Source organism: Eublepharis macularius, chromosome 11 (genome assembly GCF_028583425.1).
Source record: "Eublepharis macularius isolate TG4126 chromosome 11, MPM_Emac_v1.0, whole genome shotgun sequence".
In the NCBI taxonomy this organism is placed as follows: Eukaryota; Metazoa; Chordata; class Lepidosauria; order Squamata; family Eublepharidae; genus Eublepharis; species Eublepharis macularius.
Window position 1 is genome coordinate 67,122,083 of NC_072800.1, and position 27,009 is coordinate 67,149,091.

General features: G+C 41.0%; 1 protein-coding gene across 2 annotated transcripts in view; it reads left to right on the plus strand.

Moving 5' to 3' along the window:
• MALRD1 (MAM and LDL receptor class A domain containing 1) overlaps positions 1–27,009 on the plus strand; it is a 349,934-nt gene that overhangs the window by 156,585 nt on the left and 166,340 nt on the right. For both annotated transcript variants that reach the window (XM_054992174.1, XM_054992175.1), the window contains exons 23-24: positions 13,981–14,226; positions 19,891–20,048. In XM_054992174.1, the coding sequence (XP_054848149.1) occupies positions 13,981–14,226; positions 19,891–20,048 (404 nt within the window). The remainder of the gene's footprint in view (positions 1–13,980; positions 14,227–19,890; positions 20,049–27,009) is intronic.

A 27,009-nucleotide genomic window follows, 5' to 3' on the forward strand; every position in this document is an offset into this window, starting at 1 on the left:
CCACTTTGAAATCGGAAGCATCTGGAATCTGTGAAAAATAACGCCAGCATTCAGTAAGTGGCCTGTCACTTTAACAGCATGTGGAAATGGCCAAAGACAATATACTTGCTCATTTTCCTTTTAGTAATCTTTCAGTGCAATCCTCAGAACACTTTCCTGGGAGTAAGCCCCATTGTATAGACCTGAGTAGAATGTCGAGTAGACCTGCTTAGGGTTGCTCTCTTAATCTTCTAGTTGTATATGGTTTGAAGGAATCTTATTTTCTGAATGAATGGATCAGATTTTGGGATGTCATTGACTTGGATGCACCAGAGCATTTCCACGGACAAAATGATTTTCATGGAATGTTACTTTCTCCCTCCTGCTGCAGTTCAAAACGCCCCCTTCCCTATGCTATTCCTAGAGGCTCACCCCAGGAACATTTTGGGCTGCAGCAGAAAGGGGTTGGCAAGAATTTTACTCTATGCTAATAGAAATGCTTCCATCTGCTGAACTACTATCCCAATTTTTTCCAAAAACTCTTTTTCTTTTACTATTAAAGCAAATACGTATGTGATGAAAAATTCTAAAGAACAAAAAGAACTGTGGTTCTCAAAAGCTTATGCTACTATAAAGTTGGTTAGTCTTAAAGGTGCTACTGGACTCTTTACAATTTTGTGACTACAAACCAACATGGTCAACTCCTCTGGATCTATGAAAAATTCTGTATTTTTTAAAGAGAGTAGCAGCCATATGCTGCACCAGTAGGAGGACATGCATAAGAGTTGCTCTGCTGTATCAGAACTAAAGGTCCCTCTAGTCTAGCATCATGTTTCACTCCAACACCCCTAGAAAACCTACCAGCAGAACCCAGAGGCCAGGGCCTTCTTTTGTTGTACGTATATGTAGAAAATGTATATGCCCTGCCACATCTCCGGAGACCTACTCAAGAATCAAACAAAATAAACATCATAAAATCATACAATGATATAAAGGTCATGAAAAAGCCATAAAAACTCAGCGATCATTGCTCCAGGTGCTGGTATGCACGGCTTCTCAACTTAACTCTGGCCCCTGCCTTGCAACTGAAATTGACTCCTTCCACTAAACTTTTTTTAGCCATCTTTATTCTTGTCTTTCTTTATTCCCTCTCAGGTCTAATACTGTGAAGACAGACAGCCACATTTAATTGTTTAAACTGTGCTGGGTAGAATTAAACCTCCTTGCATTGAGGGCTCATTCCAAAAGAGGGCCCCATTCTGTTGCCAAAGCTTGGAAGGTCCATTCTCACATCTCCCAGTGTCATACCTAGCATCAAGTTATGGAAGATGAACAGGGTTGCCAGGTCCCCATACCCTCCTGGCAGGAGGGGGCGACCCAGCGCTCCTGGTGTGCTGCTCGCATGCATGCAAAGCATGAGCATGCTCCCATGCATGTGTGATGATGTCTCTTCTGGGAAGTGACATCATCATGCATGAGTGGAAGCACACGCGTGCCTTTCAGTGGGCCGATTTGGGCCCCAAGCAGGAGCACTCTCAGGGTGGCGCAATGACATCACTCCTGGGAAGTCACATCATCGTGCCGGGAGCATGCCTGGGAGGCCCGTTCCTATGCCTTTTGCCCCTGCCTGTGATGGGGGGAAGAGGGTAGGAGTGGGGGATTTCCCACCCCCACTGGGGAAATGGTATCCCTAAGGGGAATTAATTTTTCTTTCTAGATCGCAGTAGCTCTTTGTGCCTTGCTAAAAAGAGAAGAGTTTCATGTTGTTTGTGCTAGTATTAACCTAATCAAATGTCAAGATGTTTTAAAAAAGAAAATACTTTCAATTGGACTACTAAAACAAAACCTAATCTCTGAATTCCTTCCCCCCAATTTTGAGTTCCTCTTTTAAAAAACACACTGGGGAATGTTCTCTTGCCATATCTCATTTTGGTTTTTTTTATTGCGGTACAACAAAGGACTCTGCATTGTGATTAGGGAAACTATCTCCCTTTGGAAAAACTGCCAGACAGGTGTCTTTGAGCCTTTTGAAGAAGCACTATCAACTCAAGCTATTCTATTGTGTACTTCTGAAGCCATTAAGCAGCACAATCCAACTTGAAGATAAGCCCATACCTGGTTTACAACCTCAGACTGTATCTTAGTAGCACTCAAGTTGGAGATGGTTTAACTTAAGCACCTTAGTGACATATTTACAGTTTAATTACAGAGGCGAAAAGAAGTTGCTTTGGATGTTACAGTCATGAATGGAAAAGGCGATTTCACAACAGATAAAAGCTTCAAAAATATCCAACAATAAAACAGCAATGCTTGAATGCATTATGAACCAAATCTTATTTCCTCAGGAAGTTCTTCTCTGGCTCAGGGCATAAAATGAGATTCTTCAAACGAGCAACTGTAAAGCAGTATTTAGGCTGTTTAATAGGAGATGGTGTAAAACTCTTTTGGGGGCAAAACTTGCTTTAAAAAAAGCAAATTGCTAATTAAAATATTTTTTTAAATGTTGATTGTTTGCTGTTTTTATTAAAGTCCTGCATACTAAGCTTAGAAAAAAGTCCTTAGAAGTCTCCAAAGGTGATATTTATTTATTTATTTATTTATTTATTTATTTATTTATTTATTTATTTATTTATTTATTTATTTATTTATTTATTTATTTATGCTTCATCTTTCATTGGGTCTCAACATACCTTACAATTCTTAAAATTAATGCTAATACAGTAAAATCCTGTGCCTGCAGTTTAACACCATTAAAAGCCCTGACAAATAAAACAACCTTAGAAAACTCCCTAAAAACTTCTAAAGATAGTATTCCTTCACTTCATACATTTTTTATCCTATGTCCCTAGGTTTTCTAGCCAACTTTGACCAAAAGTCAGCTTTTTCCTACTCTAGCTCTGCTTGTATAACCAGTCCATCATCAGAAATGAGTAACATTTTTGTGCCAGGAATGAGAACCAGAGTACTAAGGAGGAGAAACGGTTGACTATAACCCTACTGGGTTTAAAGATTTTTTCCCCATTCTACCAGGTTTCTGAACTGCCCACTATGTTTACATTGTCATTGAGTGTCATGCACTCCCTAAACTCTGTCTTGGCTTGGAGACTTCTGGCATTGGTATACAGGCACCTGTACCTTGTTTCCTCCTCTAAGCATCCCCACCTTATTTGGCCCTCAAGTTTTCTCACTGCCTTACTCTCATTCTCAAATTCTAGCCCTCTCTTGCCAATATTTTCCCAAGAATTAGCCTCACCACCTCTTTGGTGTGAGTTCTGAACCAGAGACTCTCCAGCTCATGCCAGCTTTCCCCCAGCAGTTAGTTTAAAACCTGCTCTGCCACCTTTTTTATATTAAGTTCTAGCAACCTGGTTCCCTTTCAGCTTAAGTGAAGCCCATCTCTTTTGTACAGGTTTGACTTATCCCAGAAAGTTCCCCAGTGCGTAACAAATCTAAACCCTTTCTCCTGGCTCCATTTTCTCATCTACTTTAACTTTAACTTTAACTTTAATTGAATTTTTATACTGCCCATCTCCCGAAGGACTCAGGGCGGTGTACAGCAAAAATAAAACATACAAATATAAAACAATAAGAATATAAAATATAAACATATTGAATAATTTAACTCAGAACAGGACAACTCAATTAAAACACATTTAGGCCAGCCCCGCTTGTTGGAATAATAACGTCTTAAGGGCACATCTACACATTGAATCCCCTAAGATGTGCTTGTCTGGGTGGCCATGTGCAGGGAACATTCTGAGAATGCTATCTTGGAGTTCCTGGCCCTTAACTTTCTGCCTAATAAACTAATTTTTTTCCTCCAGGACCACATGACTACATTCCCCAAAGTCGTTGGTGCCAACATGTGCCATGATGACTAACTCCTCCCTCATACTAGCTATCAGCCTATCTAGATAGCACAAACTGTGCACCAGGCAGGCAAGTCACCATGAAGTCAAAACACTCATCACAGTTCAGCTCTCTGTACTCCTAATGCTCAAATCTCCCACCTCTGAAAGTCCACCTCCCCCCAACCCACAGAGGGGTATCCTCAGTAGGAGAGGATATTGGTTCATCATGCATGGAAAGGGTCACCTCTAAGGGATTGTTTCTCCTCAGCCTGATGCCCTCCAACTTTGAGACCCTCACTCTCCATGACAACAGAGGAACTTATCAGCACAGGAGTGGGACAGTTCTAGTAGGTCTCTAAGGGTCTTGTCCACATACCTTTCTGTCTCTCTCAGCTTGTCCTGGTTGGTAACCATAGCCTCAAGGAAACAAATTTATTTCCTGAGCGCCAAGGCACATTGAGCATACACTTCTAATTTCTGTCACATGGGCAGATAATAATACATCTAAGGCTCTTTGCAAAACACTGGATAGCCACCACCACCCTGCTGCCATTATAACTTCATAGTTGCTTGATTGTTGAAGGGGGTTAGGAGTACAAAAGGGTCCTTTCCTGAAACTATGTAGAATTCTGTACCAAGGAACTTAATGTATCATAGTTAAACTTTCTCATCCAACACTGAACATGTGCTGTTCTTATTTAAATTAGATTTGCCTCTGTGGTCATCTGTTCCTCACATACTTCCACACTAAACTCCCACATCTAACTCTGTCTGTCAGCAGCTGTGTTTGTTCACTCCATAAGCTATTGCATGCTTTCAAGAATCTCTCATCTTTCATTAACAAAAAACCAATGAACATGATCCTAGATGGAGGCCCTTTATATTTAACCTGGCAACAGTGGTCCTAATCACTGGGACAATGTACTTGGCAAACAAATCCACACAGCTAAGGAGCTATGGCAGCCACTGGTCCCCCTTGTGTCCTATGCAAGGCACAATGAGTTGTCCTCCTGACAGGAATTTCTAGTTTGTAGTTGACTGGCTAGTTTAGCTGACTAATTTCTAATTGATGACCAATGTGGTGAAGCAGTGACACTGCCAGACTGAATCTAGATCTCTCAGATCCTGTCCTCCCACCCACCCCCACCCCCGACCATGAAGGTCACTCAGTGACCTTGGGCCAGTCACCCTCTCTCAGCCTCACCTACTTCACAGGATTATTGTGAGGATTAAATAAGGAAAAGAGAACCAAGGGCACCCTATGAACTCTTTGGAGGAGGAGGGATATGAAAAAATGAACTGTATAGATGCTGCTAAACCTATGAGCTTTACAGAGCTCACTGCCTATTAGTGAGGAAAAATTTAAAATCTCCCAAATTTAAACTAAATTTAAACATGAACCTTTATCCTAATTTTCATCAGTGCTATTTTATTTCAAGCACCTCTACTTCTGACTCTTCTTTAAACTAATTGCATTGTTCAAGTATTGCTTTCTTTAAATGAGGTGCATTTGTTACATTCCCTCTGCTGGCATGTCATTAACTTTACACATTCAGAATTGTGATGAGAGCCCTACGCTCCAGGTATTATGTCTCTGGGACAAGTTGTTGAGAAAAAAGCTATCTCAAACTATTTTTAAAGACACCTAAAATTCAACAGCATAATAATGGGAGTTTTTTAAAAGAATAATACAATGAAATCCTAAGCAATGATTTCAATGGGCTTAGACTGGAGTAACTCTGCTTAGGATTTCACTGATAATGTAGCATTTCTCATACAGATAATACAGAAAAGATGGGATTTTCACTAGTTGTATTTGCAAGTGTCCTATTCCTTTCTCACGAATATTCTTTTTTTCCCAAATCAAGGGTGCAAAAGAGATGTGACTTTTATTTACATTGAAAGTAATTCAAAGTGGCAAATAATAAATCATATAATGAAAGGCAATAGTGTCAGTATAAATTCATGATTTTGTCAGAGACAAGACATAAATTAAAGCATTCAAAAATTAAATAAAATGCCTAATCTAATGGTCTCTGTGAGCTTTTTAGTATAAACCAGTATACCTTTGGAAATAACATGTGATCTGATAGTTCTTCCATTTATTCAATGCAAAGTTTCTCCATTATGGACCATGTAATGGTTAGGAATAGAGATGGGCATGAACCAAAATGCGAACCAAAGTTCATCACGAACCGGGCTGGTTCCTGGTTTGCGAACTAGTGGTTTGTCAGAGCCCATTTCTGACGAACCATGATGAACTTTAGGCCGGTTCGTTTTTTGTTTCATCACTGCAGACAGCCTGGCACCATCAATCAATTTCCTAGGCAACCAGAGATAGGCTTTCTGCAGTAGAGGTGTTCACCCGGCAGCTTTTCATCTGATAGGAAGTGTTCGAAAGCAGCAACACTTTTCTTGCCTGCAAGAAAAGCGTTGCTGCTTTCAAAGGGCCTGCTGCTTTTTTTCTTCTGAGAGGAGGGGCATCCCCCTCCCATCACCTCAGGTCCTTTTTGCACTGAAACTTATTTGTTCTGCTTCCCATGTTTGCAGGAGTTTACTTATTCTCTGCTGTGTTTAAAAGTCAGGAAAGGGTTAAATGGCTCCTTTCCCCTCCCCCTCAGGCATGTTTCAGGCTTTGGGGGAAAAAACCCAAGCGTTTTGCACAGTCCTTTGGAAACAAAGTGGCAGGGAAGCTGCTGCTTCATCCCCTCCCGGCTTCCCAGCTTCCCTGCTATTTTGTTTCTAAAGGGTTGTGCAAAATACTTGTTTTTTTCCTCTTTTTCAAAGCCTGAAACATGCCTGCGAGGAAGGGGAAAGGAGCTATTTAATCCTTTCCTGTCTTTTAAAGCCAGGAGGAATGTACAGTAACATTACAATGTTGCAATGTTACAAAGTTACAACCCTTTCTTGCTTTTGAAAAAAAAGAGAGTGTGTGTGTGCATACCCCAAAGGAGGAAGGGGAAAACCAGCCATTTAACCCTTTCCTGGCTATTAAAATCAGCAGGGAATAAGCAAACTCCTGCAAACATGGGAAGCAGAACTGATAATGAAATACTTTAAAGTCTCAGTGTGAAAAGGACCTCAGTTGATAGGAGGATGCCCCTCCCCTCAGCTGAAAAAAGCAGTGGGAGTTTGAAAGCAGCAAAACTTTTCTCGCTACGCAAGAAAAGTATTGCTGTTTTCAAGCCAGCACCATTTTTCAGCTGATGGGGGATCCCCCTTCCATCAGCTGAAAAGCAGCAGGCATTTAAAAGGGGGAAACCAGAAGCGCAAACCCCTATTCTGCAGACCTTTTGCTGCCCTGAATGTGATGTTTTCATGAACCAAACGAACCAGTTTGCGAACCTGAGCAACTTCGTGAAAGTTCATGGTTCGTGGTTTGTGAGATACGATTAACCACAAACCACATGGTTCGGCTTTTTCCCAGTTCGTGCCCATATCTAGTTAGGAACACTTTTCTATATCATGATTCTATCCCATGCATCTACATTATAACCTGATGACATCAAAAGTGGGACACATGTTTCTGTATGTCATGGTGGGAACTCAACATAGAGCTGCTGTTTTCACAGCATCCATGTGTTTTATCCTCTGAGCTTCCCTTATATCCCACTTGGCCTACTGTCAGGGCCTCACAGGTATGCCTGTCTCTCAGGTCACCCAAAGATGACATTGCTTGGTGTTAATTTACCTCTAGAGAATAGGGAATGCTGGCAGATCCAAGATGGAGAAGAGGTTGACATGAGGTGTAGGAGCATGGATCTTCCTCCTTGTTGTGGATGTGCAGCTTGGGATTTAAGGGAAAGGAGCAACTGGAGTCCAACATCATTCCCTATTTGACCTTAGTCATGTTTGAAAATTCAACAGAAAAGATGTTTGCCAAGTGAGCTTTTATTATTAAACTCTCTTGATTACACATGAGGTGTGTCTGTCATAGGAGTTACCTTGGTGGTTATTGTTGTCGAAGTTTGTCTTAAACAGCTTTGCACTTTCACAGTGGCTACAGGAGCACGTTGTTGCAACTTACAATTGCCTTTGCTCTGTGTGAAAGCTGAATTTACTCAGCTGAAGCATATATTCCTTTGAGTCATACTTGGCTCATTAAAATGGCCTGTCTATATTGTAAAACATGGAATCACTTGCAGTTCATCCTCCTTTTGTGGCTGTGCAGTCAGATGCAACTTTAAATGACCAGTATCAGCTAGATTGTATTACCTGCTTTTTTGCACCTGAACAGTCAGGGACATCTGCTTGAGAAGTGAACACAATCAGTGATTGTAAGGTAATTAATCCTTGATTGTATGCTGATGATGCAGCCATTCATTCTCAAACCAGATTGGGTCTCTCATGTGCACTTAAGGAATTTTCAAACTATTGCAGAAATTAGAATTTATGATAAATTAGAGTTATGGTCTTCTCAAATAGCACAGTTAAATAGAGAGGGGCAAGTACAATACAAGTAGAGTCTTGTCATTTTTTTTAAAGAGTTGGCCTGTTTGGGGCTGAAATTGGCCCTGAGCAAAGTGCGAAAGAACTCCCATGGCCAGCGCAATGATATCACTTTTGGAAGTGATGTCATCGTGTGCTGGCTGGGAATGTGTGCACATGTGCAAAAATTAACCCTGGTAAGTACCCCTCTTCCTACCCTTCTGCTGGTTGCCAGGGAGACGTGGCAAGTGGTAGCCCTACATAAACATCTGACTATATACCAGAGAGATTCATCTTCTAATTTTGCCTCTTGAAAGATGCCTTTCTGAGCAAATGGAAAAACGTTATAATCCAAGAAATTAACAGCGCTGGAATTTCTACCCTGGCTTTACTGTTTACAGTCTGGAAAAGGTCCAGCCAGTAATCAAAGAAAGGATTTGTGGTATAGATTGTTAGAATATGTATTCTGCAGCACATAGACCTTGTTCATTTTTAACCTTGGATCTAAACTTTCCAGCCCTTAAGATAGGTGCACGCCAATTAAAAACCTTAAATGTACCAAAATTGAACTTTTGCATGAACATTTGCATGTTGTAAGGTTTTGCAATCCGTAATCTTTGCGGATCATTAAAAGCGTATCCCTTCAAATGATTGTTTTTGGTGTGCGCATACATGATAAAGACTGTATCCTATGTGGTGGTGTTTTGTATTATAGAATTAGGAATCATGTAGTTACTCCACTCTTTACTGTGGTACTAGGCTGTTTAGCAGAACAGCTTCTTATCCCTTTTTCTTGTTGTGTGAATGTACACCTCACTGAAAGAAGTGGTGATGTTTTTCAACACAGCCGTTGAGATAAGACTCTGGATGTTGAAAGAACTGTGCTAGTCAAACAAGTACAAATGCTAACTTTTGGTATAATAAATGTATTATTGAAAAGTCTGTTGATTATATACTAAAACTGTCTGTGTAATCGTATGATTAGTTGGATTATGAAGCTCCCAGTACTCTTTCTCAGGGAAAGTTACGTTAAAAAATAGCTGGAGGGAAGGGGGTTGCACCCCGGGCCTGATTCAGAAACCCTGAATCAAAGCTTCCCAAAGCAATTCATATCGCTTCGGGAAGCTTCAGGTCAAGGGATTTAAATGCCCCTTTCCGTGCTGCTGCAAAGGAGCACAGAAAGGGGCATTTAAACCCGTGGATCAGCTGTTTGGTGGGGAGATCCCCGCTAAGCAGCTGATCCAGCTGGCGGGGGTCTAAATGCCCCTTTTCTGTACCACTGCAGTGGCAGAGGAGTCAGTGCATGCCCCGGAGGAACTGACTCTGTGCTTCCCCGCTACCCAGCTGACCACTGTGGCAGTAGAGGCGGCAGCACGAGCCCCGGAGGAGCTGGCTCTAGCCTTCCCTGCTGCCCAGCTGATTCCCCACTCCTCTGCTTGAAGGTGACCTTGGATCAGTCACAGCTCTCTTGGAGCTCTCTCAGCCCCACCCACCTCACAGAGTGTTTTGTTGTAGGGATAATAATAACATACTTTGTAAACCGCTCTGAGTGGGTGTTAAGTCATCCTGAAGGGCGGTATATAAATTGAATGTTGTTATTATTATAATATTATTATTATGCTTTGTAAACCACTCTAATAACAACAACAACATTTGATTTACATATCAGCTCATAGGGCGATTCTTGTGGGAATAATAATAACATACTTTGTAAACCACTCTGAGTGTGGCATTAAGTTGTCCTGAAGGGTGGTATATAAATCAAACGTTACTATTATTATTATTAAACAGATATACAAAGGGTTTATTACAGTGATGGTAATGAGTTTGATTCCAAAGTGCAGGGAATAACCTTTTCTTGTTTCCTTTTTTTTATGAAAAGCACAATGTGTGCAAGCACTTGAGTGGAAAGTTAAGACATTGGTGTTAGGCTTAGCGTTTTTGTTGAAACCACAGCTGTGCACCATTATTGCCATTCTATATTTCAAACATCTTTCAGAAGGCAGGCTTTTAGACTGCATCGATCCTCATCATTTCTGTGTAGTCATTATCATTATTTGTTGTAAATCCCCCACAGTTCATGAGCTTGATCTTAGAGACACTAACCTCTCCTTAGGGCCCATTACTATCAATGCATCTGCCATGTGTGAGAACAAAAAGTTCACTTGCTAACAATCTCCGTAGATCACTGCAGTGGAAAAGTTATCGAACCTTTACAAAGAAGCCTCCACTGTCAATTAAATAGCCAGGCTGCTTTTTCTGTTGCTTCTCTTGTATCTACAGATAGTATTGTGAAGTACATGGCTTTATAGTATATTCTTCCTGATATTTCACCAGCAGAAATAGGAAGCATTCCACATTTTCCTTCCATACTTTAAAGACTTGGATTGTTAATACTATAATATAAATAAGATCCCCTAAAAAAGAGAGCATGGGATGAAATTCATTCACTGGGAGGAAAATATCTGCGGGGAACAGTATATGGGAAAGAGCATACTAGAATAAACTACTCCTCAAGTTAGAATAAGACTGTAAACAGATGATACTCAGAGACCTGAAAACAGATTAAAAGGGCAATCACTGTTTGTGGCAGGTCTCTTCATCCCATGTTCACTTCTAGTAGGCATGTTTTGTAGATTTTGTGTTGTTTAAAAAGCCTACCAAATCTGCAGCAGTGAAGCAAAATAAATATATGTGCATGCCATAGGAAATGAAGCTTCTCCCATACCTCTTTAAAACAGTTGGCCTGTCTAGCCAAAATGGTCGTAGTTCATGGCTCTTAATAACATAGCTAGATCAAACTTGGAGAAATGGTGACTTAGCAAGGCATTTTTGAGAAACAATTGGCCAACTTTTTAAGTTAATGTTTAATATGATGTTATTTTATATTTGCATATAAGATCTGAATGTTCGGTATTGATTCTCACTTAAGCATCATCATCTATAAGGCTGAGACAGTCACAGGACGAACCCTTTTAAGAATTCCCTCCATCTCCATTGGCGTTTTCATCCATCTGGCTCCACTGTCTTGTATTGTTTGGGCTTTATGCAACTCCTACATATATTTCACTTGACCCTAAATACATTTTCTTGGGAGGTTGTTCTACAGATACAGTAAAATTCATTTTGAAGTAACCAAAGTTATGTATTTATAAATCCTATTAATTTCAGTTGGAAGATAATTTAGTTGAAATAATTAACTTCGCATGGGCTAGACCCAGTTTATTTAGAAATATCATTATTTAACTTCTTAAACATTTTCTTACTCTGAGAAAACAGCATTTTCATCTTTCCTCCTTTCCTTTGCCTGGAAGAAGCAGCAACATTTTAACTCCCTTAGGCTTCCTTTGTCCATGTTTTCTGTCCTACTTGTTAAAAAATTTATTCTGAAATCAATTTTTATTTTTGTGTATATGTGAGTGCGTTGACTTCTATTAGGTTTCATTTTTTAAAAAAATCAACTGCCACTGAAATCCTAAACAGACTTACTCCAGTCTAAGCCCATTGATTTCAATAACTGGAGTAACTCTGCTTAGGATTGCACTATAAATCCTTATTTCTGTCTACTCACTCAGAAATAAGTCCTAGTGATGTTTAATATATCTTCATACTATAGTAAGCATATTTTGGATAGAGTCCAGGGCATCTCAGTCTTGCAAGAAGTATACACTTTTGTGTAATTCCATTATGTTCCATGTGCCTATTAATATGTAAAATTATTTTTGTATTTTCCCCATTCTTATATATTTTCAAGGACTCATCTGGCAAAACACATTTTTGTGTTGCTTTGTTTCAGTTTTATAGCTTATTCTGAACCAGAGATGCTCCAAAGATACCATCACCCAGTTAAATTATTTCAGAAAAAAAGGCTGGTAATAAATTCATATGCTTAAATTGAATCTATTTAATTAAACCAGTTCATAAGGTTGCCAGCCTCTAGGTGAGAACTGGCGATCTTCCAGAATTACAACTGATCTTTAGATGACACAGAGCAGTTCCGCTGCAGAAAATGGCTGCTTTGGAGGGTGTACTCTATGGCATACCCTACAGAGCTCCCCAAGCTCCACCCCTCCTAGAGTATCCCAACCTGTTGTTGACAACCCTAAACCAGTACAACGTTCCAGCTTTATACTGTCTTCTAGTAAACCCCAGAATGGATTAACCCACAAAAAGAAGAGGGCCATTTCCCTGTTTTTAGTGCATAGATGTGTGAGAAAGGTGAAACAGGTAAAATATGGAGATACCTCCCTCCCTTCCTGCCTCATCTGTAATTTCTAACATTTTTCACCTTGTTTTTGGCAATGAAATGGTATAATTCAATAGTAAAGTTTTTACTTTGACTTTTTATCCGCTATTAACTGAAGTTTTCCATGATCTTTAACAATAAAAGGAGTGAAATTACAATTTAAAAACCTCTATTCAGAGTTGCAAAATGCAAATACAGTATCTAGGTGGGACAAAATTGCTTGGAAGAGAAACGGCTCCTAAAACTTAATTGTATCATTGTGGTTAATTATTGATATCCCTGAATTTAACAGTTAGAAGGATGAAGGAAAAAGAGAAATAAGGACGGTGAGGGGAAGGAAAAGGAGAACAGCTATTGTCTGGACAAGCAGCAAGACGAGCTGTTAGGTCACAAGCCTTCTCTTTTCCTTCCCATATTAAGGCAGAAGGCACCCAGGAAACAGCCTCACCCATTTTGAGGGCTAGCTAGTAGCAGGCAGATGTGCTTATAAAAGACCCTTAGCAGTTGCTTCCTTGCCAGCTGTGCAGAACTGGATGCAGTGGGTCAGGTTACCAACGCCAGATTGAGAAATTCATGGAGATTTGGGGTTAGAGGTTGGGGATGGCAGGGCTTGGGTAGGGGACGGATCTCAGCAAGGTATAATGCAATAGAGTCTGCCCTCCTAAACAGCTATTTTCTCCTGCAGAACTGATCTTGGTAGTCTGGAGATAATTTGTAATTTCAGGAGATCGCCAGGCCCCACCTGGAGGTTGGCAACCCTTGCAGTGGGAGAGCACAACCAATGACTGTTGCTGTGGAGCGTTAGTTGTTAACTGTAGTCTTGCCTGCTGGGGAACACCTGTAGATCTGCCACAGAACCCATATGTTTGGGGGGAAGTCGTAGGATGAGTTCTAGGGCACACATTCATGACATACTAGCCAGATTGCTGTGCTTCACTATCACTTTGCATGAACTGAAAATGTATCACACAGCAACTCTAAAAATCTCTGCAGCTGCACAGAGCTGGATGCCAGTGATGCCAAGTTCTTTCAGGCATTCATACCCTGCTCACTACCAGCATTTTAACTGAGGAACTCTGATGAGTGTCAGAAGAATTCCATGGGTTCCCTATAGCAGTTGCCAACCTCCAAGTGGGGCCTGGAATCCTGTAACTGCAGCTATAGTCCTCTGGAGAAGATGAAACTGGCTGCTTTAGAGGGTGGACTTTATGGCATCATATCCTTGCTGAGCATCCTTGCCCCCTAAACTGTCCTCTCTCCAGGCTCCGCCCCCAAACCTTTAGGAATTTCCCAACATGGAGTTGGCAACCTGAGTTCCCTGGAGTACATGTTAACTACATTATTACATTAGAAAGTTGCTATCAAAAGAAAATGACTTCAGCTTTGCTGTTATATGTTTTCTAAGGGGAACAGTGCTTTATATTGTTTCGTAACTTCTCTTGTGTGTTAATGAAACCTTCCTGTTTTCTTTTCCAGGCTCTTGTTCACAGGGCTTCTTGGAATGCATAAATCACAACTGTTACAGACCAGAACAAAGCTGCAATTTTGTGGATGACTGCGGGGATAATACAGATGAGAGAGAATGTGGAACATCCTGCACTTTTGAAAGTGGCTTCTGTGGTTGGCGGAATTCTCTAGCTGATAACTTTGATTGGGTTCTGGGAACCAGCTCACCTCAGATTCTGAGACCTCCCATAGACCACACACTCGGAAATGGGAAAGGTATGTCACCACTTCAGCTCTTCAACTGCATTAATAAAGCGTGTCGCTGTATCCCTTGGGACACAGGGGAACTTCTGAATAGCTTATTTTTTCTGAGTATTTTTATTCCATTTTTCTCTTGCAAACCAAGACTTAAATTGGCTCACAAAATCCAAAAACTTAACAATATAAAAACCACAATACAGCAGAAACAGCAGCCAGAAGGTGGGGCTGATCGGCTGGAAGAACTCAGCCTCTGATGGAACAGTCTTCCCTGGCAAGCAGCAGCACCTAGTGGGTATATTGTTCAGGAACTGGGCTTTTTCCTGGCAATACTCACCACCAGTACTTAGCACAGCATTTGGATGGGTGCCATCCCAAGTCCTATTGGGAAACTGGTAGAAATTAATGTTACCATAAATATGAATACTGGCATCTTTTTTTTAACAAAAAAGCACTGGTTAAGAATATATGAATTGGTTAAATCTCTGATGCCCAGATACCAGACGCAGCTGCCAGAGTGGCCTGTATGGTTTTATTGGAATTCTAACCATTTCTAAAGAGAAATTTTTAGTCCTCATGGTTAGGTGGATGAACACCAGAAGTTCCTTATACTGTGTCAAACCATTGGTCTATTAAGGTCATATTGCCTATTCTGACCGGCAGAGGCACTCCAGGTCTCCAGCAGAGTCCTTCCATGTCACTTATTACCTGATCCTTTCAATGGGAGACTTTGGGGATTGATCTTGGGATGCTCTCCTTGTGTGGCAGATGCTCTACCACTGAGCCATGGATGATGTGAAGGCAACTCTTCTGACTCAGTCTTCATTAATGAACTATTCTGCAGCTCTGACCTGCTGTCTGCTCTCTGCCTCCTCTTAGTTTCAGCATATCTATATAATTGTATTTATTCCACAAGAAAACACTAAATGTTTCAAGCCTCTCAAATGGTTTTCTTTTCATCATACATCAGCACATTACATTTCATGCCATTTGTGAGAAATCCTCAGGTCCACAACATCATAATTTTCATGGCTGTGGGATAATTCACAGTGTGTCTGTCATGTTAGAAGTGACCTTTTCTTTGCCGCTCTTGATGATATGAGGTGTTTCCTCTGGAGATAGTGTAGCGGCATTTGCTTGATCTCATTTCCCAACAATAGTGTTGCAAACCTTTAACAACAAATGAGTGCCAAAGTTAAATCCCTGCCATAAAATCCACCTCTTGATATACTAACAAAAAATACGAAGAAGCAGTAAACAACAGTAGAGTTGTTTACATGGCTATCCATCTGGAGCGAACAACAGGGTTGTATGTGACTATAGAAGCTGGGAAACCACAATATTTGCAGTGGATGAACAGGATAAAGCAGAAACAGACAGATCCCCAAACAGTTTTTGCAGGGGCTGCTATGACCAGTAGCAGATCCTTCCATAAGGCACTGGTTGACTCTCTCGTGACTCTCTTTACTCACCAGTTCCAAGGAAACTACAGGCCAAAACACCCACGCTCATTGACACAGCTGCCTGGAATTCTGGAGATCAGTAGCAAAAAGACTCAGCAAGGTCAATTCTGCCAGCCTCATTGGCCCCATATTTCCCTTAGGCGAGTGGACTACCTGTTACAAAGGCAGAGGTTTTCTGTACCTTCTGTTGTACCCAAATTATGTGTGTCTGGTTATCTTAGCCAATTAAGAGAATTGAATACACACACAGAATGATGTCTAATGAAGGATGTTGTAAAGAAAAACCAGATATATTTGCAAATATAGGATACACACACAGCTACAAGGTGAGCTCTGAGTGTGCCACCAGAACAAAGGATTACGTGCTATTTTAAAGGCGCATTACATCACATTGGAGAAATGAAAGTCACACTCAAAGCATCTGACCTCTTTCACACCCTCGGATTGGCTGTTGTCCATTTCTCAAACTTAGTCTCACGACAGCATCTGCAATTCTATCCCTGTTCATACCTTCTTCTTATCAATTTCCCTTATATGGTCATTTCACATTTCCTTCAGACTCCATAATAACCCATCAATTGTGCTGCACGTATCCTCTTCCAGGGAGAGGGAGACCCTTACTCTTTTCTTATCTTAGTTTCTGCAGACGTGTCTAAGGAATGTCCATCTATTCATGTTTTCTAGACACCAGGAGGAGAAAGGAGGCCAAAAGTTCTCCTTTCTGGCCTGCAGCAAAGGCCAAGGCAGTAGGGCTGGATCGACGGGGGGGCAGGGGGGGTAGTCTGCCCCTAGCGCTGCCAAAGAGGGGGCGCCAGGTGCAGCTGCCAGCCCCAGGAGTGCGTGGGTGGCAGGACAGGGGGCGCGCTTGCCACACCCCTTCTGTCCTGCGGGGCAGGCAAAAGGCAGTGCGGGTGGCTGGGAGGCCGCCCGTGCCATTCGCCTGCCTCGCAGGACAGGGAGCACATGGCAAGCCGGCTGCCCCCTGTCTTGCAGGGCAGGCGAATGGCGCAGGCGGCCTCCCAGCCACCCGCACTGCTGTTGCCAGCTTCACGGTGTGCTGGGACAACTGGCTTGCTGTGGGGTAGCACGTGCCACCCTGCGTGATGATGTCACAGAAGTGACGTCATCATGCAGCACCTGGGACAGAGGGAAACTGTCAGGAAGCTATGATATCAGCCCTGTGTGGTTATTTAGGGGACAGGTGAGCTGCACTTCAAATAGGATCAGTAGTACTTTTCTTTTATTAGTACATTTTATTATTACTTTTTATTATCACACCATCCAGAAATCAGTAGTGCTGAAAAACAAGTTCTGATGCTAAACTCTGACACAACCTGAACTATTAGAGTACGCACACAAAAAAAATCCACTATAAGCCAAGCGCTTTTTCCAATTTCTTCTTGATTAAGTTTGGCCTGTCAACCCAAAGTTTACTAGTAGGTTGGTAAAATAGTAAAGAGTCCAGTAGCATCTCTAAGACTAACCAACTTTACTGTAGCATAAGCTTTCAAGAAACACAGTTCTCTTTGTCAGATGCAAGGTTGGTGTATTTTATTTTAATGATCTCTAAATTCTGTAACATCAGAATCAGTGAGGGACAACCACTATGGGCCATGAGGAAATTAATGAGGTGAACATTACATGATGTCTTATCCTCTTTGATGCAGCTTATATTCAACATCTTTTTAAACTCGTTTTGACTGATGAAAACTTTTGCAAAACCTAAAATCTTTTTCATGCAATCCTGAACACCATTGCTCTCCTCCAACTCTCAGTAACTTTTTAGGATGGTGTGACGGACTGTATGTTTTAAAGAAGCCTGGAAGGGCTATGTACACACACATTTGCAGGACTGTTAATTCCTCTCAGAATCAGAGAGATTTGAGTGGCAGGCTACTCCAAGGCACCAGATTGGGTAGCTGAGCTGAGAGAGGAGGGTCTTTTTTCAGTCCTGGTAGACAGAGAGCCAGTGTGAGGAGTGAAGGGACAGCATCCTAAAGAAAAGCAATTTCAGCACTTGCAGGAGAACTGGGAAAGTTAGCAATTAGGTTTGGGACATAGGTGCACACTCCCAAATGGGCCAAAAGAGAGGGGTAGATCTTCTATGGAGAGGAGACATTCCCTTCCCAGCTAAACAGGGACATAGCTGTGGAAAGTGACAAGATCTCTTGTAGGTTGTAGTTGAAAACTGCCTGTGGAGTCTTTCAGATTCAGTGAAGGACTGAAGTAAAACACTGGTGTGTGTGTGAAGAGAGGGGGGTTGGGGTGCTAGAAAGTGGATGTCAGCCTTTCTAACTCCAGAAGAGAAAGAGAATACTGAAAGGAAGTATACCAGAGCATTTAGGGGAAACCAAGGGAAGAAAAGCATCAAAACAAAAGTATTTTAAGTATCTGTGAAGAGCTTGAGAAGTCTGTGTATGTTTTCAACCCCTAATTTCACCTAACCTTTCCTATCTAAAATAAATAAACCAGTTAGTGATTTTTTTGAATTTTAAAAATGCCTCAGGTGCCATTTCTGCTGTCTAAAGATGAGGGAACATCATAGATGGCAATTTACTAATTTTTTTAAAAGATATTGACTAACATAATCTTGTTGTTTTTATGTCTCTCCCTCTGGGATTTGCATAGTTATCAGCACCTGGATTTAGAATCTTTTTATACCTTATCTGAAGCATATGATAATGCTCAACTAATGAAGAATTTATTTCAGACATCTCCAGATCTCTGCATGAAGTCTTAGTTCGTCTCACCCTGCCAAGCCTGTTTTGCTTTCTTGGAAGCACTAAGCTGGAAGAGAACCTGAGGATCATCTACTTGTTAGCTTTAAATACAAGAATAATTTATATAAAATTTGGCTTTTTGAAAAGAACTCAGTGATTTGGAAGGGACTTAGCACCTTCGCCTAATAGCCAATGCCAATTGCTTAGGTACTCAAAGCCATTTAGTAATCAGTGATCCATCCCTAACTCAATGTAGTGAGGCAAGATTCACTATATTTAAACAAAATATACCAGATGCTAGTCCAGCCACTTCCTAAACTCTCTAAAGGATTATTTTTGTACAGCTTAATGAGGAAATCTTTTACATTATCCAAATATTCTTTAAGTGAGAAAGTTTTGCTATTATTTGAACTAATTTCCTTAATTTAAAATCTTTATTGTTGGGTGTTTTATAGAAATGTGTTCTAAAGTCTCTAGGAAGAGTTTTTCAAACTTCAAGATTATTCATGTCAATATTTAGGTAGTCTAAACATGCCTAATTCTTTTAAGGGAACACACATGGGAGAATTACATATTCTCTGACATTCCTTTCCTATTAATTCCCTCCAGGTTTTTTACATGTTTGAATCTCTCTCTCTCTCTCTCTCTCTCTCTCTCTCTCTCTCTCTCTCTCTCTCTCTCTCTCTCTCTCTCTCTCTCTCTCTCTGTCTGCTTCAACAGGAATAAATTAACCAACATGGAGTTAGGTCAGGATGATTTGAGTCAGGTAGGATTTGTAGGATGCCTGGTATGCGCAATAGTTAGGGACCAAAAAGTGTAGGAAAAGAAAAGATGGGAAGGAAGGGAAACAGAGCCAAACTGGTCAGGAGGGCAAAAAGAAGTGAAAGCATCCTGGCTTGTAGTCTAGTTGTCCCTGCCAGAGTCCAGAAATGAATATTTACATAAATGCCATGTAAGTTTCCCATTCAATTAGGACACCATACTGTAAATCACTTTGTGCATGAGGCATACTTGAAAGAACTCCAAAAGGTGGGCAGGTTCATCTTAGTGACCTCTGTACTGTCCTGTATAGGGTTACCAACTCTGGGTTAGAACATTCAAAAAGATTTGAAGTGGAACCTGGGGAGGGGGAGGTTTGGGAAGTGGAGGGGCCTCAGTAGGATATAATGTCCTAGAGTCAACTCTCTAAAGCAGTCATTTTTTTCCAAGGGAATGGATCTCTGTTGTCCAGGTATTAGTTGCAATTTCAAGAGATCTTCCTAGCATGGGGGATGACAACCGTGAAGGCTGTGTCAGCCACAGCATTTTTGTGAGACTTTATGGAGCATCACTTTAAGTATAATCACAGGGAAACAATTCATACCTGTCCAAATTCCTTTTGTGTTTTTAAGAAATGACCAAGCAATGTAGGCTGTTAAAAAATGCACTACAATGACTTTTTAGTTGTGCTAAATTTTGCTCATGCAAATATTGAGATTTTGTGTAATTTTTGTTTGCAGGACAATTCCTGTATCTTGAAGCAACTCCAGTAGGTGTTAGAGGTGAGAAAGCACATTTGAAGAGTGCCAAGTGGAAAGAGTCTAGTGTTGCATGTATACTGAGTTTCTGGTATTACACATCTTCAAAAGCAACGGGACATATCCAGGTTCTTATTAAGGTAATGCCTTACCTTAAGGTAAGAACTTTTTTCTTCTTCCATGCATCTTCCATGCATTTTCCTCTTGATGTATTCCCACTCTTTTTCTCACAATATCATTTCTGTCAAAGATTTCTTAGCAGACTTTCTACTCATCGTTACATAACAAGCTCTTTATGTTGTGGGGGGAAATGCTGCACAGTAAGTATAGATTTGTGTGCAAGTCCTACATACGATTTTCTGTGCACACTCTGCATGCATTTATTACAGAAGTGTCATTACATTAGCAAAGAAATGCATCACATTTGACATAGCCATTCACACATACAACACCAATTTAAAATACTTTGACAGATTTTTAAGAAACTTACTTATTTACTTACTCACTTACTTGCTCTATTTATAGCCTGAATTTTTCACTGAGACTCAAGATGGACTATACAGTTTAAACCAATGCAATCAGATAGCATGAGACATTCAATAAATAATAAAATAAGACTTGGGCTACAAATATTATAAACAATTCAAAAAGACTCAGGCATGGAATATTATAAACAATTGCAAATAACTGAATTATAAAAGTAGAATAATGAAATAAAAACATGACAATACATACAGTAAACCATGAAATCGGCTATATATTCTGCACTTTTGCTGCATGGAAGGCAGAATATGGAATTGGATACAGAATGTAGTATCTTTTTTTTCAAAAAGTCTTGCCATTCTGTCTCTGTGTGGCAATCAAAAAGTAGAGTTACGCCCAAACTGAGTACTGGAACAGAATGGATATATAAATGGGCAGTATGGTACAGTAGCTAGAGAAATGGACTGGCACTAAGAAGATGGGCTATAGCTGGAGTAATCCTAAGAAGATGGGCTATGGCTGGAGTAACTCTGCTTAGAATTGCACTGTAAGACTGGGAAGAACCAGGTTGAAATCTCTACTCAGTCATAACAACAAACAACATTTGATTCATGAAGCACATTGGGTGACCTTGGGCCAGCTGTGCTCTTTCAGCCTGACCTAGCCACCAGGATTGATGTGAAGATAAAATGGAAGACTGGAAAACCATTAATTGAGTTCTCTAGAAGAAAGGTGGGATAATGGAATCTATAAAATAATGTATATATAGGCTACACTTGTGAAAAATGGCAGTTCTCTTATGATTTAGCACAGGGTGTAGAGAATCCTGACTACAGAGCTGCAGCTTTTAATCTACTGCTGATATCCAGGGGAAGACAGGCCAGGGTTCTCTGCAAACATCTGGCACAATGTCTCAATGCCAGATAGCACTATGAGTGACTATAATAACTTGCATTGCACAGGACTGTCTGAAAGCGCAATGTACACACTGTGGGTGCAATGCTGTTTACAGGGGTTTAAAATGTCAGGATCACAGGGAAACGAAAGACAATACCGATAAAGCATTTTTTCACAGACTCTCAATCCCCATGCCTCCTCCTGTATGGCAAAAAGAAATATCCTGCTGCACCTGACCAAATTATTAAGAAATCATTCCCTCTCTGCTTCCTCTGTCCTCTGTGTGTAGTGTTTCCCCTTCAAATTGACAAACAACTGCAGGTTTTTGATACTTTTCATGTTAGCAAAATGTTAGCTTTGTATTTGGTTCCCTGTTGGTTGAAAGCAAAATGCAACTGAAATGCTGGCATCTGGCATCAGAAAGTGATCAGCAGCCAATGTAAATCGGGTGGAAACGTATAAGCTACTCCGTTGTCATTTTGTTTTTGAACTGTCTCTCCCACAGCACTCCTGCATTCTTCATTTGCTATTCACTCCTACTAATCGATGAGGATGAAAACAAATATTCAGTCAGAATTCTTTGTAGGGCCGCAAGAATAGTGTTTCCCAATAAAAATACATTGACAGTGTCATCCTAAACAGAATGATACTCTCTGAAGCTGACTGATTGCAGGGGATTTAGGAAGGTGTAAAACTGCACAGAGTTGCACTGTAATACAAGTTACATAGCTAGCAGCTTGACTTATTTTTGTACACAGATTTTGTTAATTTACAAATAGGATAACTTTCAAACAATTCTAGTTTCCTGAATGAGAATTACTGTGCTCATACATCTTCCTATAGTAAACAGGAGGCATTTTTCCTGTGGTTATAGTTAAAGGATTTTACTTTCTCAAGAGAATATGGTTCTTTGTTGAATTTGCTGTTCTGGTAGTGTTTATGTGCACATTTGTGAAACCGAGTTTCCGAGTTTGAACATTCAAGGAGCTGATCGCTGATCTATCCATGTAGAAGGATCATGTGATTCGTTGTTCCCCCTGCACTTTCCTTTTTCAGACTGCATATGGCACGTTTTAGGGAAACTATTCTCTGAATGCAGAAAATTAACAGATAATGGAAAACACTATTCTAGAATCCTTTCTCTGATGAGTTAAATTTTTCTGTACAGAGAGACCTTTAGACCAAATGGGTAGTACAGAGAAAGCTATAGTATATTTAAGTACTGCAAGAACTTTGGACTTTGGTTGTCAAAGGCAACCAAAAGGTCTCCACATGCACGAGACAGATGGAAATGTTATTGATTCCATTAATAATACTCTGACCTGGGCAGCCCAGGCAAGCCTGATCTCGTCAGATCTCAGAGCTAAGTAGGGTTGGCCTTGGTTAGTAAATGGATGGGAGACCTCCAGTGAAGACGAGGGTTGTAGAGGCAGGCAATGGCAAGCCACCTCTGTTAGTATCTTACCTTGAAAACTCCAGCAGGGGTCACCATAAGTAAGCTATGACTTGACAGCACTTTCCATCACCACCAATCAACAATGTAGCACCCTGTTCTTAAGTGACTGTTTTGATCTATTCCCTTACTAGTAGTAACAAGAAAATATTGTCTAAATACATTCTTCTTATAACCAAGTTTGGAGACATTATTTGCCTGCAAACAATTTTTTGTTGCTCAACTCTGGTTGAGCATGGTTGGTCGTGATCGCCATTGTTTTCCTGGATAATTCTGCCATCTACACCACTTCATGATAGGTTGTTAGCATTGTTTATTATGGAGTGACTTCGCAGCTGACAAAGTTCTGAATCTCAGTGCTTTCTAAAGTTAATTTTGAATTACCCTTTATGCTTGAAAATGATATACAGCAAATTACTGAGAAGCCTAGTTATTTTGAGATAATTAAAATGCATGAAGGGAAATAGCACATCAGTATGTAGTTCCCTGGTGATGAGCTATCAGAAACATCAAAACAATGGAAGGGGGTTTGTACTAAAGGGACTAGTGGTAAAACTCCCACTGAACAATCACTGAACCATCTTCAACTAGCTGTACAATATAATGCTCCCAGAAAGCTCCTGAGTCCATAAATAAACAGGTGCTAACTGTCTGCTCTCATTACTGGCATTGCTCCAAAATAGCTCTCTTGAAGTAATGCAGCCATGGATTAAAAGCCAAAATAATGTTTTATTGGGAAAGACATTCAGAAATTATACTTAATGTCATACCCCCTTAGAAGTGGATTGCAGTAGACTTCTTACCAAGGAAATTAAGGCTGATTGTGAAAAAAAGTCTCATATTATACATACGTTTTATATGTTGTGAAATTATGGCAGTTAATGCCATGGTAGTGATTTTCCTAGGTTTGTCCAGTAACAGAGTTCTGATCCTTGTCTGAGGAGGACGCATACTCCTTTAAATGTTCTGAGGCCTTGTGCTCCCGGGCAGCATGGGGCGCTCTCGTGCTCTGCAGCAGGCCAATTTCAGCCAATTGGGGGTCAAAATCAGCCCCCTGCAGAGCACGGAAGCACTCCAGGGCCACTCCTGTACTCCACACTGAGCCAATTTCAGCCCCAAATGGACCCATTTTGGCCCACTATGGAACGTGGGAGCACTACCAGGAGGGCCCTGGAGAGCTCCTGCAATTCACAGCGGGCTAATTTAGGCCCCAAATAGGAGCACTCCCAGGGGGCGCCACAATGCCTGGAAGTGATGTCATCACACAGTCCGGGAGAGCGCGCACACGCGCAAATATATCAATAAAGCTAAGTGCCAAGTCTTGAACCTCCCGCCCAGGGGGTAAGGGGGGGTAAGGGCACCTGGCAGCTCTAATATGTAGGCATTATGCGTTAAAATAAGCTATGGATTTCTTTCTCTTACCATTAAAGAATAATTTTAAAAGCTAAACATGGATACTGCTGCTCAGAGTAGGTTGATAGAAGAAATTGGAAACAATAGTTGTTGTGACTTCTTAAATTCCTGAATATATGGTGCCATAGTGGAATAGCTACAGATAAAAATTTCTTCAGGCAGCATTTGTTATGGCCAGTCTATTTTTTGAATGTGAATTATATTAAGATTTATAATGTTTTTATGTGACTATACTACAAGTTGTGTGGATGTTAGTATAGGGATCAGGCTGGTTCCAAGCCAAAAGATGTGCATGTGGTTCTTTTTACCAACATAGGAAATCCATCCTTAGAGATGCTGCAAATGCTTTCTCTGCTAACAATGAAAGGAGGAAGCATTGCTTCCTTCTCACGTGTTAATTCATTTATTTACTTTATTTATAGCCCCACCTTTCAGATCACATGTTATAAAACAATGCAAAGAAACAGCATGAAACATCCGACAAACAATGCTATAGGACCAGAATCACAAAAATCTTGAAACAATGAAAAAGTATCAGTTGTGATATGTCATAAACAATGAAGAAAACGTAATTACAAAAGTAGGAAGTAATGCAGTAAGAGCAACAGAGCACCAGTGTAAAAGACTACAATTATATCTTTTCAATAAACGCGTCCTCTATTCCTTTATACTCTCAGCCTTAACTACATAAAAATTCCCTCCTGAACAGTTCCTGTCAGATAAAGTAGTAAATGAATGCACTGGTGGGGGTCTCTCCACGTGAAGCTTTCCCCTACAGAAGATACCCTTGGTAAACGGAGCCAAAAAAACCCTGCAATGTATGCAAAAGCAGAAGAGCATTCACACTGTGATCTTAGCCCCCTGCTTCACATGATTAAAAACTGTCCACACCAGGGGGTGGGAGAAGGAGTGTTCCACATTGCCACAGCCTTATAGGAGAATGAGTGCATGAATGGGGGAATCCAGTCTGATGCCTGAACCTCTAGAAACAGCAGTCTTGTTTGCTGCTCTTCAAAAACTTTAGGGAAGGAGGAAAGAAAAAAATGGCACCTCCAGAATTGGGCATTAGAACAGCCCCCATAAGATATTTTCTCTTGCAGCTGTAGGGCCAGATCTACTTTTCACAGGAAATGTTTAAAAATGTGCATGTTTAAAAGTGTGCAGAGTGGAGCTCAGATTTAGCTGTTTCTTTCAATATCATCTTAAGAAAGTCATAAATGCACCTATCTCTATGAAGAGCAGAATCTAAGTCCACTGGAACCCTGAAACCAACACGATGTTCTGAGTATAAGCTTCCGAGAGTCAAAGCTCTCCTCTTCAGATGCCATCTAAGGAAGGGAGCTTAGTTGATTGGTTGATGCCTAATGAGGGGGGGTGGGATTGGGAGCGTCTAATGGGAGAAGGAAAGATGCAAACCCAAACCAACTAAGAAGTTGGGGATTCAAGGTGAGGGATTCAAGAAATCTGCAAAAAGGTAAAGGTCCAGAAAGTAAGCCTGGTTTAAAGCTGGAGGAGGAGGTTTGGATACCAACTACAAAGTTTGAGGGGCTGGAGATGCTTCTTTATAGGATTTGGAGCAGCAGAATGCAGGAACCACCTGGGGGATTAGATCCAGGGTGTGGGGCACTGAACTCTGGAAGAGGCATGAGAGATGGAAGTAGGATAGCAGGGTAATTTTAGGTGAAGTGACCGAGTTACCATGACAGTAGACTAGCTCCAGGTGATCCAGCAGAGGCTGTGGAGGAGCTTGATGATATTTCCATAGGTTTGTACGAGGGTAGGCTGAATGAAGAGATGAGTTCTATAGCCATAGGATATTAACCAGCAAACTTGAGGCAGTCAGTCTTAGGTGTGAGGGGAGCTTCTGGAGGCTGAGGCAAAAGGCTTTTGGGCTGTCTAGAGAATTTCAGCAATTAGGCTACTCTCATATTGAAGTATCCAGGGGAAACTCCTGTCGGATCAGGAACCTCTGTCTTTGATATAAAGCAGGATTGATTTATCTAGACAGTTAAGTCAGAAGGTGCTTTGGGGAGCCCATATATAGGTATCCCTGTGGGAAGGGGGCTCGTTCTTCCACTGGAAGAATTTCTGTGCCTTGTTAATTTTTTACACTGCCCTCCCTACCAAATTTATCCGTCAAAACAAAGATCCAAGTTTAGAGAAAAAATAAAAATTGAAATCATAATAATTTACGGACACAGAAGTTTTGGTTCAGAGATATGAGAACACGAAGGTGTGCAAGATTTCCAAGATCTTTTATCTGTCACAGTAAATTAATGACACCTAATTGCAAATGAGCAAAACCATAATGGAATTTAGGAGAAAAAGACTTAGCAGTTAGCTAAAGTTAGCCTAAACAAGGACAGCCTTTTAGCTTGCTTGACAGCTAATAGAAGAATCAGGGAAAACGCCAGCTGGAGACGTCAGTGACAGTCCTAAAACTGCTAATGGATTAACACAGGGCAGACACTGTAACTACTTCAGGAATAATCTGTCATCACCACAGCTGCCTTTGTAGTTGATATAAGGAAAGGATAAGAACGAAAAATGGTGATATGGGACATTCATGGCATGAATGCCGTGGATTCAGTTTGCCCTGACCCCTCACCAAAGCAAATGGGACATGAGACATTATTGGTGGGGGCTAAAGGGTCTTAGCCAATAAGGAGAAGGCAACAGGAAGGTATTTGCTTACCTTTGCCTTCTCCCCAGCAGGCATTTTGCCATGGCAACACCCCGAGGCATCATGGTGATGGAGTGTGTGTTTGGAACAGGCCATACTTGCCATGTGGCTGAATGGCACTGTGAAGGGGTGCCCTGGGCGCTGAATGGCATCTCTCAAACCTGGTAGATCA